Consider the following 16433-nt stretch of genomic DNA (forward strand, 5'->3'; position numbering starts at 1 on the left):
TTTGATTACTGTACCACCAAGTGAATTTTGCTCTGCCCTGAGTACCCCTGAAGAACCCCTCATGTGCATTTTACCAGTATGCCTATAGTTGTATGACTCTTCTCAAGTACCCCTAGAGGTCCTAGTAACCCGGGTTGGGAACCATTGCATTAGGTACAGTAAACTATGTTTGACAAGCAGTTCCCTATTCCACAATTTGGCACTGTCAATTTACACACACTCTCCAGCCAAAGTTCATTTTGATAAATCTCACTTTGCGTGGACATTATCCCACGCATGGTTTACGCACAGATTTTTCCCTATGCATGATTGATAAATGAGGCCTCGGGCATTCTTGGAAATTATATATTTTTTTACAAATTTAAAATAAATTGGTCAATTTACAAATGTGATTTTATGATTTTTCTTTTCCTTGATAATTCCTATGAACAGTCAGGACGATTGACTGGAATTTCTACTTGGCCTAGGCTACTCGTCGTCGAGGACAAGTAGAAGGATGTACTATTGAAAATATAGGGAACGAGGCAGCGAGGAGAAGTTTGTTTTCTTGTCAGTTTAGTAAAAACAATAAGCAAACTTGCAATCGGTGATCACCCTAGCAGAACAACCCAATTCCTGATACGATGTATGACAACTATTTTCCACGGATGACAATGTTATTTTCTATCGTATCCAAAGCTCAAGCTTTATTCGAAACGCCCATTTTTTGTCTCTACTAAGATGAGAGCAAGCAGTGGTAGAGCGCATGCTCAAAGCGTCGTTCTACGCAAATTTGCGCCAACTCCATGGTGAGGATGAAGCTAGCACTGTCAGGGCTGATGCTTTGCTAGCATTTATTCATAACAATAATACCAGCTACAGTTTCTGCGCTGTTTCCCCCGATATACAAGGATAATACTTCATCTATTTGCAATTATATGTCAGGTATGTGAGCTACAGGTGTAAGATTGTATTATTTTATTATGGAAGGGAACAAATATGCCTCTGTAAACAGCATTATAGCTAACGTTAGCTTCAACCACAGGCGTAGGGACAAGCACAACCACCATGTACAGTACAAAGCTAGGCCTCAGTAAGGACTAAGGCCAAACGCCGAATATCTTTTATCCAATTTGGAAACAAGGAGTACTTTGTCTTTTTGCATTACATGATTGGGACAACGTGGAAGATCAACAATTCAAGGCTGACCAAGCTAAGGATTTCATGAAGAAACGACTCTTCGTCTTTGAACTGTAAAGGGAGGCATTGTATTGAATCTACCTCGGAAACAACATTGTTTTCCAAAAACCATTAACTAGTTAACTAATAGGAACTTGTTTATTTCCCCAAGACTGTTGTCGTTTTAGGAAATAATCTGCTTGAAGGATTCGTTATTAACGGAGCTCTGATTGTTTGCTCACTTCGGCTGTTTGAATGTGGGATAAAATGGAGACCCCAGCGATTGTCTATGATCTTGACACCTCTGGTGGTCTTATGCAGGTAAAGCCTTTACTGTTACTATCACGATGACAAATGGTTGTAACATGTTTTATCTAGTAGTAGTAGCTAGCTAACTCACTAGCTGATATATAGGGCGAAGTGGCAGTGCAATGTTTGTAGCTAACTAACGTTACTACTAGCTAGCTAAGCTCTCTAACGTCGTTAGCTAACTGCTGGACGCCATTGCTCTTTCAAGCAAACCTCTGCCAGAAGTCATGTTACCAAACCGTATCAATTCAAACCATTGACTGTAATTGGTACATTGTAGCTAATTTAAATGTGGTTTGTTGTTCTATGGCAGACTTGCCACTACAGTAAATACGGTGCAACAATGTAGGTAGCTAACCAGATCTATCACTGCACTATTTTCCTGATATTTTAGCAAATACAAGCATTGCTTGCGCCTCCCAAGTCTGAAGATGGAGAAAAAAGAAGTCGGAAACCAGATAAAAATGCCAGGAGAGCAGGGAGAGCCACGAATCACGACACTTGTGACAGTTGCAGAGAGGGAGGCGACCTCCTCTGTTGTGATCATTGTCCCGCCGCCTTTCATTTACAGTGCTGGTATGCTTATATCTTTCAATTTACAGTAATGACTTCCCGGTGTTGAACTTGCAAGGAAGGCAGCATGTGTGGTTGCCAAGTACCCAAACTACTTAATGGAGTTGAGCACAGACAATCGTGTTTTTAAATGAGCCTTCAATACTTTACAAATGTACATTCTTAAACCCTTACCATGTACCTATGTGTGTCCTCTGTTGCGAAACTTTGTTGCAATCCATAGTTTTGAATAAAACGTTAATCAGATACAAAGTATGGATTTCAGCAAACAAAAAAGCATGCAACAACAGAGGACCAACAGGTACAAGAATTTACACTTTTTTAAGAAATGAGTCTGCTCAATAAAAAAAAGTAGTTGAGGAACTTGGCTACATTTGTGGTTGTCTAACAACTCTGTGGGTAGCTGACTACTGACAGACAAGCTCTTAGTAGCTCTCGTTGGCTAATCTAATGCACATTCTTTGCCAAATTGTGGTGCTGTAGACAGTTTCAAAAATATTCTGCCACATTATTTAGACCTACATGTTAAAACTCCGTAGCGTTGGACATGTTAAAACTCCGTAGCGTTGGACATGTTAAAACTCCGGAGCGTTGGACATGTTAAAACTCCGGAGCGTTGGACATGTTAAAACTCCGGAGCGTTGGACATGTTAAAACTCCGGAGCGTTGGACATGTTAAAACTCCGGAGCGTTGGACATGTTAAAACTCCGGAGCTTTGGACATGTTAAAACTCCGGAGCTTTGGACATGTTAAAACTCTGGAGCTTTGGACATGTTAAAACTCTGGAGCTTTGGACATGTTAAAACTCTGGAGCTTTGGACATGTTAAAACTCTGGAGCTTTGGACATGTTAAAACTCTGGACATGTTAAAACTCCGGAGCTTTGGACATGTTAAAACTCTGGAGCTTTGGACATGTTAAAACTCTGGAGCTTTGGACATGTTAAAACTCTGGAGCTTTGGACATGTTAAAACTCTGGAGCTTTGGACATGTTAAAACTCTGGACATGTTAAAACTCTGGAGCTTTGGACATGTTAAAACTCTGGAGCTTTGTACTTGTACAGAGCTACAACATGTTAACTCCGTAGCTTTGTACATAACTACTGTAACTTGTGTTGTTGGCCATTTTTCTGTTGACATGTCTGCACTCAATTCTGCACTTAGCCTTGCTTCTCTTCAGTCAAGGATGACAGATTTTTTGCATGCATTGTCTACCCCACTTAGTCGTCTCCTAACAGCCATTTCCAGTATGTAATGAGCTTGCGGATGTTGGTGCGGTTTAGTCAAGGATTTCTGCTGAAGCAGTGAGGAGCTCTGGGAACCTGGCAGTGCAGCCTCACTGACGATATGAATAATCATTAACCATGGCATGTGCTGCTGGGAGCTAAGCAGACCAGAGCTGGTGGCATGAGCCACCTACCAGAGCAGAGGCCTTTATCCTCATAGTCTGCACTACAGTATATACTTTTTGCCTATGAGTTCTGCTGGGTTTTAATTTTTTAATTTTACCTTTATTTAACCAGGCAAGTCAGTTAAGAACACATTCTTATTTTCAATGACGGCCTGGGAACAGTGGGTTAACTGCCTGTTCAGGGGCAGAACGACAGATTTGTACCTTGTCAGCTCGGGGGTTTGAACTCGCAACCTTCCGGTTACTTTGATTTGATTTTGACTAGTCCAACGCTCTAACCACTAGGCTACGCTGCCGCTCATTGTTAAGACTTCTTCTAGGAAAGTGTTATCTGTGCCGGTTTTTGCTGAGGAAAGTGGATTGTTATTTAATCTTGTGGTCCTCCTTTTTCTTGTGGTGTTCATGACTGCAGTCTTTGTCTTTCTTGGAAAGCTTGAATGAGTCCATGTTAGTTTTGGACCGGCAGCCTTTTCAATAGATCCAGCACATACTTTTGCCACTGGATCACGAGACTGTGTCCCCAGGGGCCTTGGAACTCTGCCTAAAAAGAGCCGTTTGAACTCATTCCCTCACCTGGCTTTCATCGGCTACAGGTCTCTAGCATTTTCAGTCATTTCAATTGAGAAAAATGGCCTGGGAAAAAACCATACCTCTGGAAATTGTAAACTAGGCTACATTGTGAGGGCATTGAATGTTATGAATTGCTGATTTGCATTGAACTTCCTTGCCAGCTGTTTTGCTAATGCTTAACTTGTGTTGAACCTGCAGCAACCCACCTCTGAGTAAGGAGATGCTGCCCCCTGGAGACTGGATGTGTCATCGCTGCATGGTGCGCAGGAAGGTGGGTCAAGTCTGATGAAACATGGGGAGAAATTACCTTTTTGTTTGTTAAGTGTTGAGTGCTTCATTCATCTGAATAGGTTGGTGAGACTAGTGTAACCAGTGCTTTTCAGACGGTTTACATGTTTTTCTTGTGTCATAGAAGCGGGAGCTGAAGAAAGAGCAGATTAATGGTCTGCTGGAGCGCCAGCTGTCTAAGCAGTCTTCCTCCCCTGCAGCAGAGTTAGAGCTGGCCCCAGGCACCCTGAGGCTGGACCCCACGGCAGCAGTAGGAGGCACCACAGGGCTGAGGGCTACAGCTGTTGCCCAGGTCCGTCTCCTGGAGAGGAGGCCCAGCAGCAGACCCAACACCCCCACCTCCACCGCCTCCACAGACACCCCCACGCCATCGGAGCAGAATTACATGGATGACGACATGCTAGACGTGGAGGACGACGCCCAGGGCTCGGAGCCCGAGAGCTCCACCCCACACCTCAAGAGGCCCTTTGACCTTCTGATAGCTGCTGCCATGGAGAGGAACCCCACACAGTTCCAGCTCCCCAATGAGCTCACCTGCACAACTGCACTTCCAGGAACTAGTAAAAAGAGGAGGAGAGATGAGATGACAGGAAAGAATGTGAAGCGACCGCAGCACGAGCTGGACCACAATGGGCTGGTCCCACTGCCAGTGAAGGTCTGCTATCCCTGTGGAAGGTATGGACAACAGGAAGGCCAATGTTTTAATGACAAAATATCAGCGCCTTCTATTGAACTTTATTTTTGTGTAGGCTAACTGGGATTTTTTTGGCACCAGATGTTACATTCTTACTAAGCTTGGAGAACGAATCTGGAAAGAAGATATCTTGTCCAATTATATGCAGATCACACACTATTTCAGCTGTTTACTATGAAAATATTCAAAATGCCATTTATTATATTGAATGCAGCGCCGTCTTCTCTGGCTGGGCTAAGTAAAGCATTCAAAAGAGCAAACAGTGCACCATTATAGGACTCTGCCTGTGGAAAGAGGAGCCGTAATTACTAGGGAAATGGTACAGTCTCCCAGTGGAGAGGGAAAGGAAACGACAGAAGGTGACATAACAGTATGCAGACTATCTTTCAGAACGCATGGCTTGGTCTTAAATGAGAGGCAGGCACCCCATTGGAACAGTGTTTTGGATTCAATAGCAGTACACATCTGTTCAGCAGACGTTTTTTGTTTGAAGGCATTCCTGAATGCCAAACAGAGTTTGTGTTTTGTCTTATTTATTTATTTGTTTTTTTTTCAGCAGTCTATTAGAATCATGATATAAAGTAATATTTGCCTAGTTTCTTTTTTTTCTAATGTTTTCCTTGTATTGGGTTGTGTGGCTGAGAATCTTAAAGCTAGTTAGTTATTTGATCATGGTGGCCTGGGGAGATGTATTCAACAGTTGCCTGACTGACTGGCTACCCCATTTTAAAAATAAATACATTATTTAAAAAAAATAAAAAAGTTAGAGTTGTAGAGTTTGTCTTGACGTGTTTTCGGGAGGCACCACAATGTTGCTATGTGTTATTTTTGACCCTCTAGAGCGCCTCTATGGGCTGGCATCAGAGCCATGGCTATGTCAGGAATATCACAGAATTCAGAACCACATGGCTGGCCAGAGAGAAGGGGGAATTCAAACTATCTCACTGAGCATTTTCTATATTCTCCAATGATGAGCCTTGGGGCTTGGCTTGGGGTCTCTACCACAGATACGCTGCCAGGATTCCAGACAGTGTTCAAAATCATTCATCTCTTGTCCTCAAGTGATCCCCTCTTTCACTAAACTATTAGGACAAACTAACCCTAGCTCTATTTTGAGTATATTTTACAGTCTACTTGTTTGATATCAGTCGTATATCTAACCCATCATGTTTTTGTCAATCTCCTCTATTTGTGTTGTAGGAGCTGCAGGCTGGCACCATTAATCCAGTGTGACTATTGCCCCCTTTTGTTCCACATGGACTGTCTGGACCCCCCTCTTACTGCCATGCCCGTGGGCAAGTGGATGTGCCCCAATCATATAGAGCACATGGTGGTAAGTCAATTTTGGATTTTATTTCACCTTTATTAAGTGCGGTTGTGCAAGTAAGCTCATAGTCACACATCCATGTGTTGAAACATGAAGTTTTAATGGTATTTACCTGATTTTGTGCCCCTCTCCCCCAGCTGAAGCAGAGGAGCCTGACGTTGAGCGGCCGCTGCCAGCTGTTTGACCAGTTTCAGGACAGGATGTCCCAACACGCCGTCAAGGTGGATTTCCTGCAGCGGGTGCATCGTCTCAATCCCCCCGTTCGCCGAGGAGCCCACACACACCTGAAGAAAACCCTCAAGGTCAGCCTATTAGTCACTGTGAAATATAACACACCACCTCTGTGTTCACCGTTGTCACATCCTGTAACTCAATCTATCGTGTGTCTCTTGACAGGTCCCTGATGCTATAAAGTCCCAATACAAGTGTCCCCCGGCCATGATGGCCCCTGCTGGGATCCGCAATGGGGAGCTGATCTGTAACAGCAGTCCAGAATCCTCCCACCAGCACCTTACACCCTCTCAGCACTTAACGAGCGAGGACGAGCAACAGGAGGTAGGACACACTGGAGTGTTACGCAGCAGTGATATACAATGTTTCATGATAGTAAACAAATCCAATGTCTTTAATACTGATTTAATGTGTTTTGTTTTCCTGTATTGTCTCCCAGTGGCTACGTGACGTCATCACACTCCAGTGCAGCATAGTGAGACATCTATCGGACAAGCAGAAGGAGAAGCCATCGTCTGAGTGGGACTCTGAGCAAATGAACAAGGCCGACATCAAACCTTGTGGAACAGCAGAGGGCGGTGCAGTGTGCACTTCTAACAGGACAGAGTCGCCAGCCTCCAAGCCTAAGGCTGACAGTGCAGCATTTTGCCCCCAGGGGGCGCCTGCACTCAAAGAAGGCAAGTGTAGCATGTGTACAGAGAAGCCTTGTCATTACTGTGGGCCCAGTAATGTTAACAGTCCTCTGGAGCAGCTGGCTCGGACCAATGGGAGTTCAGAGGCCTGCAGACAGGATGACCTCTACAAACTGAGAGAGCCCTCGGGTCCTGATAGGCCTGTTCCTCAGACACCAGCAGCCCCTGGCCCGGAGTTACCCAACCACACTGGAAGAGCTGTGGTCAAGACTGAGAAAACCCTGTTAAAACCCTGTGCAGTGACATCATCCCCATGCACCAGTCCCTTCAAACCAGAACCCAGAGGTCCCTCTCCACCTCACAGACCCTCCCAAGGCACAGAGGGCCCTGCTCGGACCACTAGCAGCAGCACTGCAGTGACCCGTGCCCTCACCCCACCTGGAACACCATACCAGATCAAGGGCACGACCAAGCTGGGCTCCACTGCCCCACCAGCAGGTGGAAAAATCAGTCTTGATGCTGTGACCCCCAGGAGTGGTTCTCTGCTCCCCAGCTCTTTCTCTATGGGAGACCTGTCCAGCTGTCTGAAGGCTGTGGCAGACTGCCACGGTGGTAAGTCTCACCTGACGTAATAAGATCGACATTTTGATTGGTTTCACATGTGAATAATTGATGAGAAGTTAGATCCACACTAACTGAATTCCCTATATCTCTTTTAACTTTATTTTCCAGAGATTCAGATGAGTAGTCTAGATGAGAAGTTTATTGAACTCCTGGCCTGGCAGAGGATCCAGCAGTTGTTTGGCCCTAAAGCTCCTTCCCCTCCACAGAGCAGCTGTATCAGCCTACCTCCTGTGCCACAACCCCAGCCTACGGAAGGTAAGAAACCCTTGTTCATTATCAAGACCACCACCTAGTGTTCCCTATATCCCTCCCTCACTCTGACTCCCTGGCCATTCCCTCACTAACCCTACCTCACCGTCTTCATGCCGATCATTCTTTCCATTTTTATTAACGTCTGTTGCTTCTATCCCCCTTTCATCGTCATGTTTGTAATTTCATCCCTCATTTGAATTAGTTTGTCCTATATTGTTAACTTTGATTGTTCTGTATAAAGCATCATTTTGAAGAGTTAATGTGGTGTTTATTTTCTCAGCACAAAACAAGGATATCCAGGCCAGGGCTGTGTTTTATCCTTTGACTGGGAAAGGAGGAGCTTGTAGTATGTGCTACAGAAGCCTGTACATAGGAACTGGTAAGATTCCCTCTGTCCCAGATAACCCAACATGACCCAATAGCAGGAACTCCTTTTCATGTAATGGTGTCTTCCATCCCTGGCAGATTTAGCTGACTTGAGGCTGTGTCTTGTTGTTTGCAGGTGCTGACATGGACGTGTGCCTTACAAACTATGGTCATTGTAATTATGTGTCAGGCAAACATGCCTGCATCTTTTATGATGAGGTGGGTGGCTCATTTATTTCACATTCAAACATGTTCTTGGTATTGGAAACAATTTTACGATAAGTTCTGACTCGTACAGAAATAAAGTATAAATATGTTTCAGATTTATATTTCCTTGCTTGAGGGATTATTTTAGTAGCTGCTCTGTAAGTTGAATATTTTATTTTGTAATTTTTCTCGCCTCGATTAGAACACCAAGCAGTATGAGCTTCTCAACTACAGTGAACACGGGACCATGGTGGATAATGTGCTGTACTCCTGTGACTTCTCTGAGAAGACTGGCCCCAGCCCCTCCAGCAGCCTGGTCTCCAAAGTGCAGAACATTATCAGTGAGTGGAGCTCCTCTGTCACCGCTTCCTATAGAAACAGGAAGGAAGTAGTCCACCTTCACCTTTTAGTAATGACCACGATGGCATATTTCCTAATGTTGTTAAAGCAGACACACATCTGCCTTAACAGAGATGGACCTTGCTTTAACAAGGTCTGATTGTTTGTAATGTCTTTTACCCACAGAGCGCTGCAAGAGGAGGAAACAGGAAATGGAAGGTGCAGGGGAGCCCATGGTGCTAGAGGAGGGGGTGATGAGCCAGTGTCAAGGGACTTTGTCCAGATCCTGCTGCGACTGCAAGGCCAGCAGCTCCAGTCTGATTGGTGGCAGTGGGGCAGGCTGGGAGGGCACTGCCCTGCTCCACCACGGCAGCTTCGTCAAGCTGGGCTGCATGCAGTTTGTCTTCAGTATTACAGAGTTTGCCTGCAAGCAGCCCAAAGAGGAAACCCTGACTACCCCAAACACCACCTCCACTGCCACCTCCCAGAGCCAGGAAGGAACAGAACCCTCTGACAAGCACACCTCCCAGCTCCACCAAGTGCCAGTGATACAACCTAACCCTGTCCCCTAGCTCTGTTCCCACGTCAACAGAACCAGGCTCAGCAGCTGTACTTGTATACTGTATAAAATCAAAAGGGAAAGCGTTCTTATTTTATGTTCATACATTTGCATGAAATTAAGTATTTTTAAGGCTCATATTTTGTGGGCAAGTTGCACATACAATTTATATTTTTTGTAAATGGACAACTTTGGCATTGAAAAAAGGGATGGTTTATCGTAGACATGCGAAAAAACAAGCAACGTCACTTGTAAAGTACCCAACTTGTTGTATTTTGTGCCAGTAATGATGCTTCTTTCTCTGAAAATGCTACTTTTATTTGCTCTTTATCATTTTAGTTTGTGTACTGTATTTGAAAATGTAGTTCAGATGTTTGTTTTGCTACTATTGCACTACAGGTAGCAGCTATATATTCAAACTTGTGTACACATCCATGCTTATACATACATGGGTGTGTGTGTTTTTAAATATCCACACACAAATGTACATGATTAAGAATTATTTTTCAGCAGAACAAGGGAAGCATAGGATTCTGTATTCAAACTCAAATTATGGCCATTTTGGCTTAAATCTGTACAGTGCTTTATGTGAATTTTGTGCAGTAGTTTTCAAGTGTTAGTCCAGTTTTTTTTCAATACTATGTCAACATAGTAAATGGTCTGTTTTTAGAAATAATTCATCAAATGTTTATGTACTCTGTAAATACAAATCCACTTTGACTTTGTTTCTTGTCTGTCATAATGTAAATACCTAAAGATTTTTAAGAACAAGCATCAGTGAGCACCTTGGCTTCTGTCATTTCATTCGTTGCTAACTACCAATTGTAGATGTAGGCTACATAGTACATACTGTAGCAATCCTTTCCTAGGTAAGCTAGTGCCTGATCTCCCCTAAATGGGTTAACCTTATTGGAGCAGTGGTTAGCAAGCTTGCCTGGGAGACCCACAAAGGGACATTGCATGTCATCGTTTGCTACATCGTTTGCTACAATGGTGTCAGGAGTGGGATATCGCATGTTAGACCATTGGAGAGTTGTGTACATGTGAGGGACTTCATAAAATGAAGAGTGGGGGGACACTCCCAAACTGAGGAGATTGTGTAGCGACCTTTGTTTAGGTAAACTAGTTTGCCAAGACTGGGGTTCAAGAACCGAAAGCCGTTTTGCACTGTCTCTGTTTGCTACAATACATGCAGTAAATGCACTCATTTTTTTGCTGCATTGGTTAACGTTTTACAATGGGTTGTGAGTAGCTTGTAACTCCGTGTTTGTTACAGTGTATTAACATTGCACTTAGCTATGTTTGTTCCGGTGTGGCTTTGAACTGTGTAGTGTAGGTTTGAGGTCAACTAGGATGTTTGTTATTGTACGAGGAAGTCCGTGTTTATAACCACTAGGTGGCACGAAAATGATCTTGCCAAATTCTTGAACCATAATCAACTTGTTGCATAATTTGTTAATTTTATAAAGAGGGAGTGCCAAGACAAAGGGCGCGTTCATTGCCTAGCGCAACATCTCCATCAATTCCTATGACGCTGTAGTTCATACTTATGTACAGTCAGAAAAGGTACTGTATGAAGATGTTCACACTGCTTCTTGTCAGCGCTGGACTCATCGCACTTTATGTACTTCGTAATTGGTATCTCAAACGACCAAGATGCAAAAGCAATGCCAAGTTGCATGGGAAAACTGTAATCGTCACTGGTGGGTTTGTACATTATAAAACAATGTGACACTAATGGTGGGCAATTATTCATCATCTTGTACAGTCAGTAAGTGACCGTTATCTAATGTTATGTACCGTTATTATTGGTAGTCATATGGGACTGATTCCGCATTTTCCTCAATTGTAGAATTGTATTTACAGTTTTTTTCGATTGCTAAACGACAGTGGACACAACTGGAGTCACATGTGCAAAACTAACTACAGTCTGCACAGCAGCAGTTCATGTGGACCAAACTCTAGTTCGTTTTTCATTGCTTGAACACAGTTTTCAAAACTCTACACTTATCCCATGACTTTAACCACAACCTGCACAACACTGTGGATTTACAGCACTTTGTTCAAATGCTAACACACTGCTGTCAAAACTGTGAACCACACATTCAAAACGGAATAGATTTCAGCCTTGTGCCTTTCAAACACTGCTGATTGCAATTTCAGCTGAAAGGCTAAGCAGGTGTCTTGTTTTAGACTTGTTAGTGAACACACACACATATTACAGTATATATAGGTAGAGCTCAGAAAGACTCATTTTGGAAATGGAACAAGGAAGATGGGTTCGTGGAGGGAGAAGGCGGATGCGTGGAGGAAGACAAAGGGCTGTTATTTCAGATGAAATAAGGGCTACACTTATAGACCATGTCGTTAACCATGGTCTCTTATTGAGAGAGGCAGGGTTGAGGGTGCAACCCAATCTGCAAAGAATCTGCAAAGATTTTCCATCATGCAAACAGGTGAGAGTTACATCCTTACAGTAAATGAAAACATTACAGGAATCTATTTTGTTTTGCAATTATATAATATTTACACGGATATATATTACAGTATGTTTGACTGTAAAATATATTTTTACAACAGGACCCAAAGGCTGCCCCCAACAGGGGGAAGAGGAAAAATATTTTCAGATGCGCAGGAAAATGCTATTGTTGACATGGTTGTTGTCAACAATGCAATAAAACTGCGGGAGATTCAAGATAGAGTGCTGGCTGATAATGATATATTTCAAAATGTTAATTCTGTCAGCACAACTATTGCTCGAGTCCTAAAGAAACACCAAGTTACAATGAAACAGTTATACACTGTACCGTTCGAGAGAAACAGTGACCGGGTAAAAGAGCAAAGATACCAATATGTCCAGGTAAGACGTCTGAGGTTACGTACACAGCTATACAAAATATTTACAGTTTAAAAAAAAAAAACTAGCATTTCTACAGTAAAACTGTGCACTTACTGTTTTTCAGAGAGTAATGGAGGTGGAAGCACTGGAAAGACCACATTCATTTGTATTTATCGATGAAGCTTGGATTTAACTTTGCCAAAACGCGGCGCAGAGGAAGGAATGTTATAGGTCAAAGGGCCACTGTAGAGGTTCCAGGCCAAAGGGGGGGAAATATCACCATGTGTGCTGCAATGGCCATTGATGGTTTGCTTCTCAACACACCACTCATTGGCCCATGCAACACAGAAAGGCTTATAGCTTTCCTAGAACAGCTCTATGGTCCGCTAGTGCCAGCAGAACAGGGGGAGCCAGTAAGAAACCCCCAAGTTTTTGTCATAGTTTGCGATAACGTTGCTTTTCACCACTCTGTAGCTGTCACAGATTGGTTTGCAGCACATCACAGGTTTATGGTTTTGTACCTGCCTGCATATTCACCCTTCCTCAACCCAATAGAGGAGTTTTTCTCTGCCTGGAGGTGGAAAGTGTTTGGTCACCACCCACATGACCAAATGTCTCTTTTGGAAGCCATGCGTGCCGGATGTGAGGACACGAGTCCAGAGGACTGCCAGGGATGGATAAGGCACTCCAGAAGGTTCTTCCCCAGGTGCATGGCAAGAGAACCTGTGGCCTGATGCTAGAGAGAGGCAGGATTAGCCCCTCAATTATTTGTTTGAATTACAGTATGTACTTTTAGTTTCTACCTTTTTTCTCATTACTGTAATTCCGTAAATTACTACAGACTGTTGAAGCAAACTGCTAATTTTCATTTACCTTAAAGAATTGTTATGTTCTAAAAATGTTAATAAATCATGTGAAAGAATGTCACTCTTTTCTTTGAAGAAAATATTCCTTTGTATGAAGTCACTGAAATTGTTCAAACTGTAAAGATGAAAAGTTTGTATTTTCTGTATTGGTGTTTGATACTAGTGTTTTTACTCTCAGTGTGTTCTGAGTGACAGTGTGTGTTATCTCAGTAAGGGTTGTGCATAGTGTTTGGCTGCACTGAGCGTGTTTTGAGCCATGTGTTAAGAGTTGTGTTGCTTGGAATGAGTTTTGCAGGTGATGTGAACTGTTTAGCTCAGGTGACTGTTGGTAGTGCAGACTGTAGTTAGAGTTTTGCACATGTGACTCCAGTTGTGCCCACTGTTTAGCAATCGAAAAAAACTGTAAAACATTTGGCGTTGGACATAAACTAGCCGTCTATGTGGGTGCGTCCCAATGGTGTCTCTCCAGGATCTAACACAGGCATTGGGAAAACAACAGCAATAGATCTGTCCAGAAGAGGTGCGAGGGTTATAATGGCCTGCCGAGATAAGCAGAGGGCAGAAGCTGCCATCAGTGACATCAAGAAGGTAAGAGAGGTGTCAGAATCCATGTCTCACTCCAGATGTCTGGTAAACAGTTGAACCTTGCTGTAGTTACATGTCTTTGACTGAGGGGGTGCCAGTGGATCATACATGGGCGATATTACTGTTAGTTGCCTCAGCCAGGTTCACCCCTCACCCTGTCCCTCTCATTCACATTTGATTTTACAGATAGTTGTGCTCTGGTCACTAGCTGATTAATTTGTTGACGGGTTTGTTTATTAGTCTCTATAAAGTGAGGGACACAGAGCATCTGACTGGTCATTCTTACTTTTTCAGGAGACTGGGAACAATGAGGTTGTGTTCATGGAGCTGGACCTTGGAAGCCTACAGTCTGTGCGATCTTTTGCTGAGACCTTCCTGAAGTCTGAATTTAGACTCTATATTCTTGTCAACAACGCTGGTGAGTCATGCATTGCTGGCATGAGTCTGTTATTGAGTGTGATATTTCACATTGTGTTATAGTCATATTTGTTACATGTTCCATCCTCTCTCAAACACACCAAATCTCAATGAATTATATGGCTGGTTGGTTTCTTAATATCAAATCAAATGTATTTATATAGCCCTTCTTACATCAGCTGATATATCAAAGTGCTGTACGAAAGCCCAGCCTAAAACCCCAAACAGCAAGCAATGCAGGTGTAGGACATAAAATAATATACAGCAAACCTGCATTAACAAAGCAGTGAATGTGTGTTTCTTTTGAAAACATTTGTCCTCTTTATGCAGGGCTTATGGAAGGTTGCAAGACAAAGAATGGTGTGGGAATGATCTTTGGCGTTAATCACCTCGGCCACTTCCTGTTAACTGTGCTGCTGCTGGACCGTCTGAAGGAATGCGGTCCGAGTCGAGTGGTGACTGTCGCCTCCAAAGCTCATGAGTATGGCAAAATGTATTTTAACTGCCTGAGTACCCACAAAGACCTGGCTGTTGGAGAATCTGACTGGGCTTTGTGTAAGAAGTATAGTCATGGCAAGCTGTGTAATATGCTCATCACACACGAGCTTGCCAAAAGACTGGAGGGAACAAATGTCACCTGCTACAGCTTGTGTCCAGGTCAGTGCTTCAACACTTTATAGCATGTAAGCAAGACCGGATGGTATGTACTGTAACTGTGCAGAAATATACAATATGCTTACTAGTTCTGTTTATTTTCTATCACAGGAGCAGTCAAGACTGAAATAGGCCGGTATTCAAGCTCCTTGTGGTGTATGATGTCGGCACCTATCCTTTCGCTCTTCTATATGGACGCAGAATCTCGGGCCCAGACTACACTCTACTGTGCCCTCCAGGAGGGTATAGAGCCTCTGAGTGGATGCTACTTCTCCTGCTGTGCAGTACAGAAGGTGAATGCCGACGCCAAAGATGACGCTGTGGCCAGAAAATTGTGGGAAGTCAGTGCGATACTTTGTGGCATGTCTTAATGCAAACAGAGACCCTGTTTTTCACTGTATTTATCAGGGCCAAAACCCTGGTGGGACAATCCTGAAAATATGTTGCTTTTCCTGATCATTCTTAACAGAGATGTATTCAAGTCCAATTGAATGCTGGAAATCTGTTCCATTCCGTTACTCTTAAGTGTGACAGTGGGTGAAAAGTCAAAGTTATACTGAAAAGATTAAATTGATTGATTGAATATTGAATAATAAAAAAAGCTAGGCATATCCTCTCCCCTTGTGTCAAGACTGCTACTTAACTATTCCAGAAAAACCCTAGGCCTAGGTGCTATGTCTCTGGGGAAGTGTCTCTCTCCCACCACATCATTTTTTGCTAATGCATGTAGACTCCAGACTGAGGAGAAATAAGGAGAAATCCACACAATGCGTCTCTAACCACCTCCTGGTTAAGAATGGCTACATTGACACAGGGAGCCCAATTATTATTTTTTTCTGACTAATTTGCCTTTTGATCAATCACATCAGATCTGAAAGGATCTGATGCGAAAATATCTGATGTGATTGGTCAAAAGACTAATTTTAGTGGTGGAAAAAGTACTCAACTGTCATACTTGAGTAAAACTAAAGATTCCTTTATAAAAAATGACTCAAGTGAAAGTCAACCAGTAAAATACTACTTTAGTAAAAGTCTTTGTATTTGGTTTTTAAGTATACTTAAGTATCAAGAGTAAAAGTATAAATAATAACTATAAAAATCCTAAATTTTTCATTTACGGATAGCCAGAGGCACACTCCAACACTCAAGACATAATTTACAAACGAAGCAGATGCTTTGTGAGTCTGCCAGATCAGAGGGTGTAGAGATGACCTGAGATGTTAATATAATAATATAATAATAATATATGCCATTTAAGAATTTGTAAGACTCTTTTATAAAATGGACAGAGACTTACAGTCATGTGTGCATACATTCTACGTTTATGGGTGGTACTGGGGATCAGTTTACCCACTACCCCCGTCTCATCAAGCGCCATGCTCTACCAACTGAGCTACAGAAGGACCACGTTGTTACAGGAATTATATTCCTCTGTTTTAATACCCAATTAAAATTAAACGCTGTCAATTCCTAAGAATTTGTAAGACTCTTATTGGCATAAAATGGACAGAGACCAGTCTCACAATCAACCA

The 16433-nt window shown here is 42.9% G+C and overlaps 2 protein-coding genes across 3 annotated transcripts; both read left to right on the forward strand.

Annotated features, from left to right (window-relative positions):
- The first annotated feature begins 761 nt into the window (after nt 1-761).
- Nucleotides 762-10265, forward strand: LOC124000442 (PHD finger protein 12-like). Of its 2 annotated transcripts, XM_046306798.1 has the most exons (14): nt 762-1232; nt 1331-1479; nt 1862-2043; nt 4220-4292; nt 4434-4984; nt 6204-6336; nt 6468-6632; nt 6727-6885; nt 7001-7805; nt 7926-8072; nt 8350-8448; nt 8572-8654; nt 8845-8983; nt 9168-10265. In XM_046306798.1, the coding sequence occupies exons 2-14, from the start codon at nt 1414-1416 to the stop codon at nt 9551-9553; spliced, it is 2988 nt and encodes a 995-aa protein (XP_046162754.1). In that variant the 5' UTR covers nt 762-1232; nt 1331-1413; the 3' UTR covers nt 9554-10265. The 2 variants fall into 2 exon arrangements, with proteins under 2 accessions (XP_046162754.1, XP_046162753.1); XM_046306797.1 differs by having other exon boundaries at nt 762-1479.
- A 773-nt stretch (nt 10266-11038) lies between these two features.
- LOC124000064 (retinol dehydrogenase 12-like) lies at nt 11039-16112 on the forward strand. The gene is made up of 5 exons (XM_046306173.1): nt 11039-11243; nt 13715-13833; nt 14125-14248; nt 14578-14904; nt 15013-16112. The coding sequence occupies exons 1-5, from the start codon at nt 11090-11092 to the stop codon at nt 15270-15272; spliced, it is 984 nt and encodes a 327-aa protein (XP_046162129.1). The 5' UTR covers nt 11039-11089; the 3' UTR covers nt 15273-16112.
- The last annotated feature ends 321 nt before the right edge of the window (nt 16113-16433 follow it).

Source organism: Oncorhynchus gorbuscha, linkage group LG16 (genome assembly GCF_021184085.1).
Source record: "Oncorhynchus gorbuscha isolate QuinsamMale2020 ecotype Even-year linkage group LG16, OgorEven_v1.0, whole genome shotgun sequence".
Classification (NCBI taxonomy): domain Eukaryota; kingdom Metazoa; phylum Chordata; class Actinopteri; order Salmoniformes; family Salmonidae; genus Oncorhynchus; species Oncorhynchus gorbuscha.

What these genes read in the sequence shown, in the direction of transcription:
- LOC124000442 (XM_046306797.1), top strand. Translation starts at nt 1,414, where the DNA reads ATGTGGGATAAAATGGAGACCCCAGCGATTGTCTATGATCTTGACACC. An exon ending in ATCATATAGAGCACATGGTG is followed by an intron (nt 6,337 to 6,467) that starts GTAAGTCAATTT and finishes CCTCTCCCCCAG; the next exon opens with CTGAAGCAGAGGAGCCTGAC. An exon ending in AAGCCTGTACATAGGAACTG is followed by an intron (nt 8,449 to 8,571) that starts GTAAGATTCCCT and finishes TGTTGTTTGCAG; the next exon opens with GTGCTGACATGGACGTGTGC.
- LOC124000064 (XM_046306173.1), top strand. Translation starts at nt 11,090, where the DNA reads ATGTACAGTCAGAAAAGGTACTGTATGAAGATGTTCACACTGCTTCTT. An exon ending in GAAAACTGTAATCGTCACTG is followed by an intron (nt 11,244 to 13,714) that starts GTGGGTTTGTAC and finishes GTGTCTCTCCAG; the next exon opens with GATCTAACACAGGCATTGGG. An exon ending in CTGCTACAGCTTGTGTCCAG is followed by an intron (nt 14,905 to 15,012) that starts GTCAGTGCTTCA and finishes TTTCTATCACAG; the next exon opens with GAGCAGTCAAGACTGAAATA.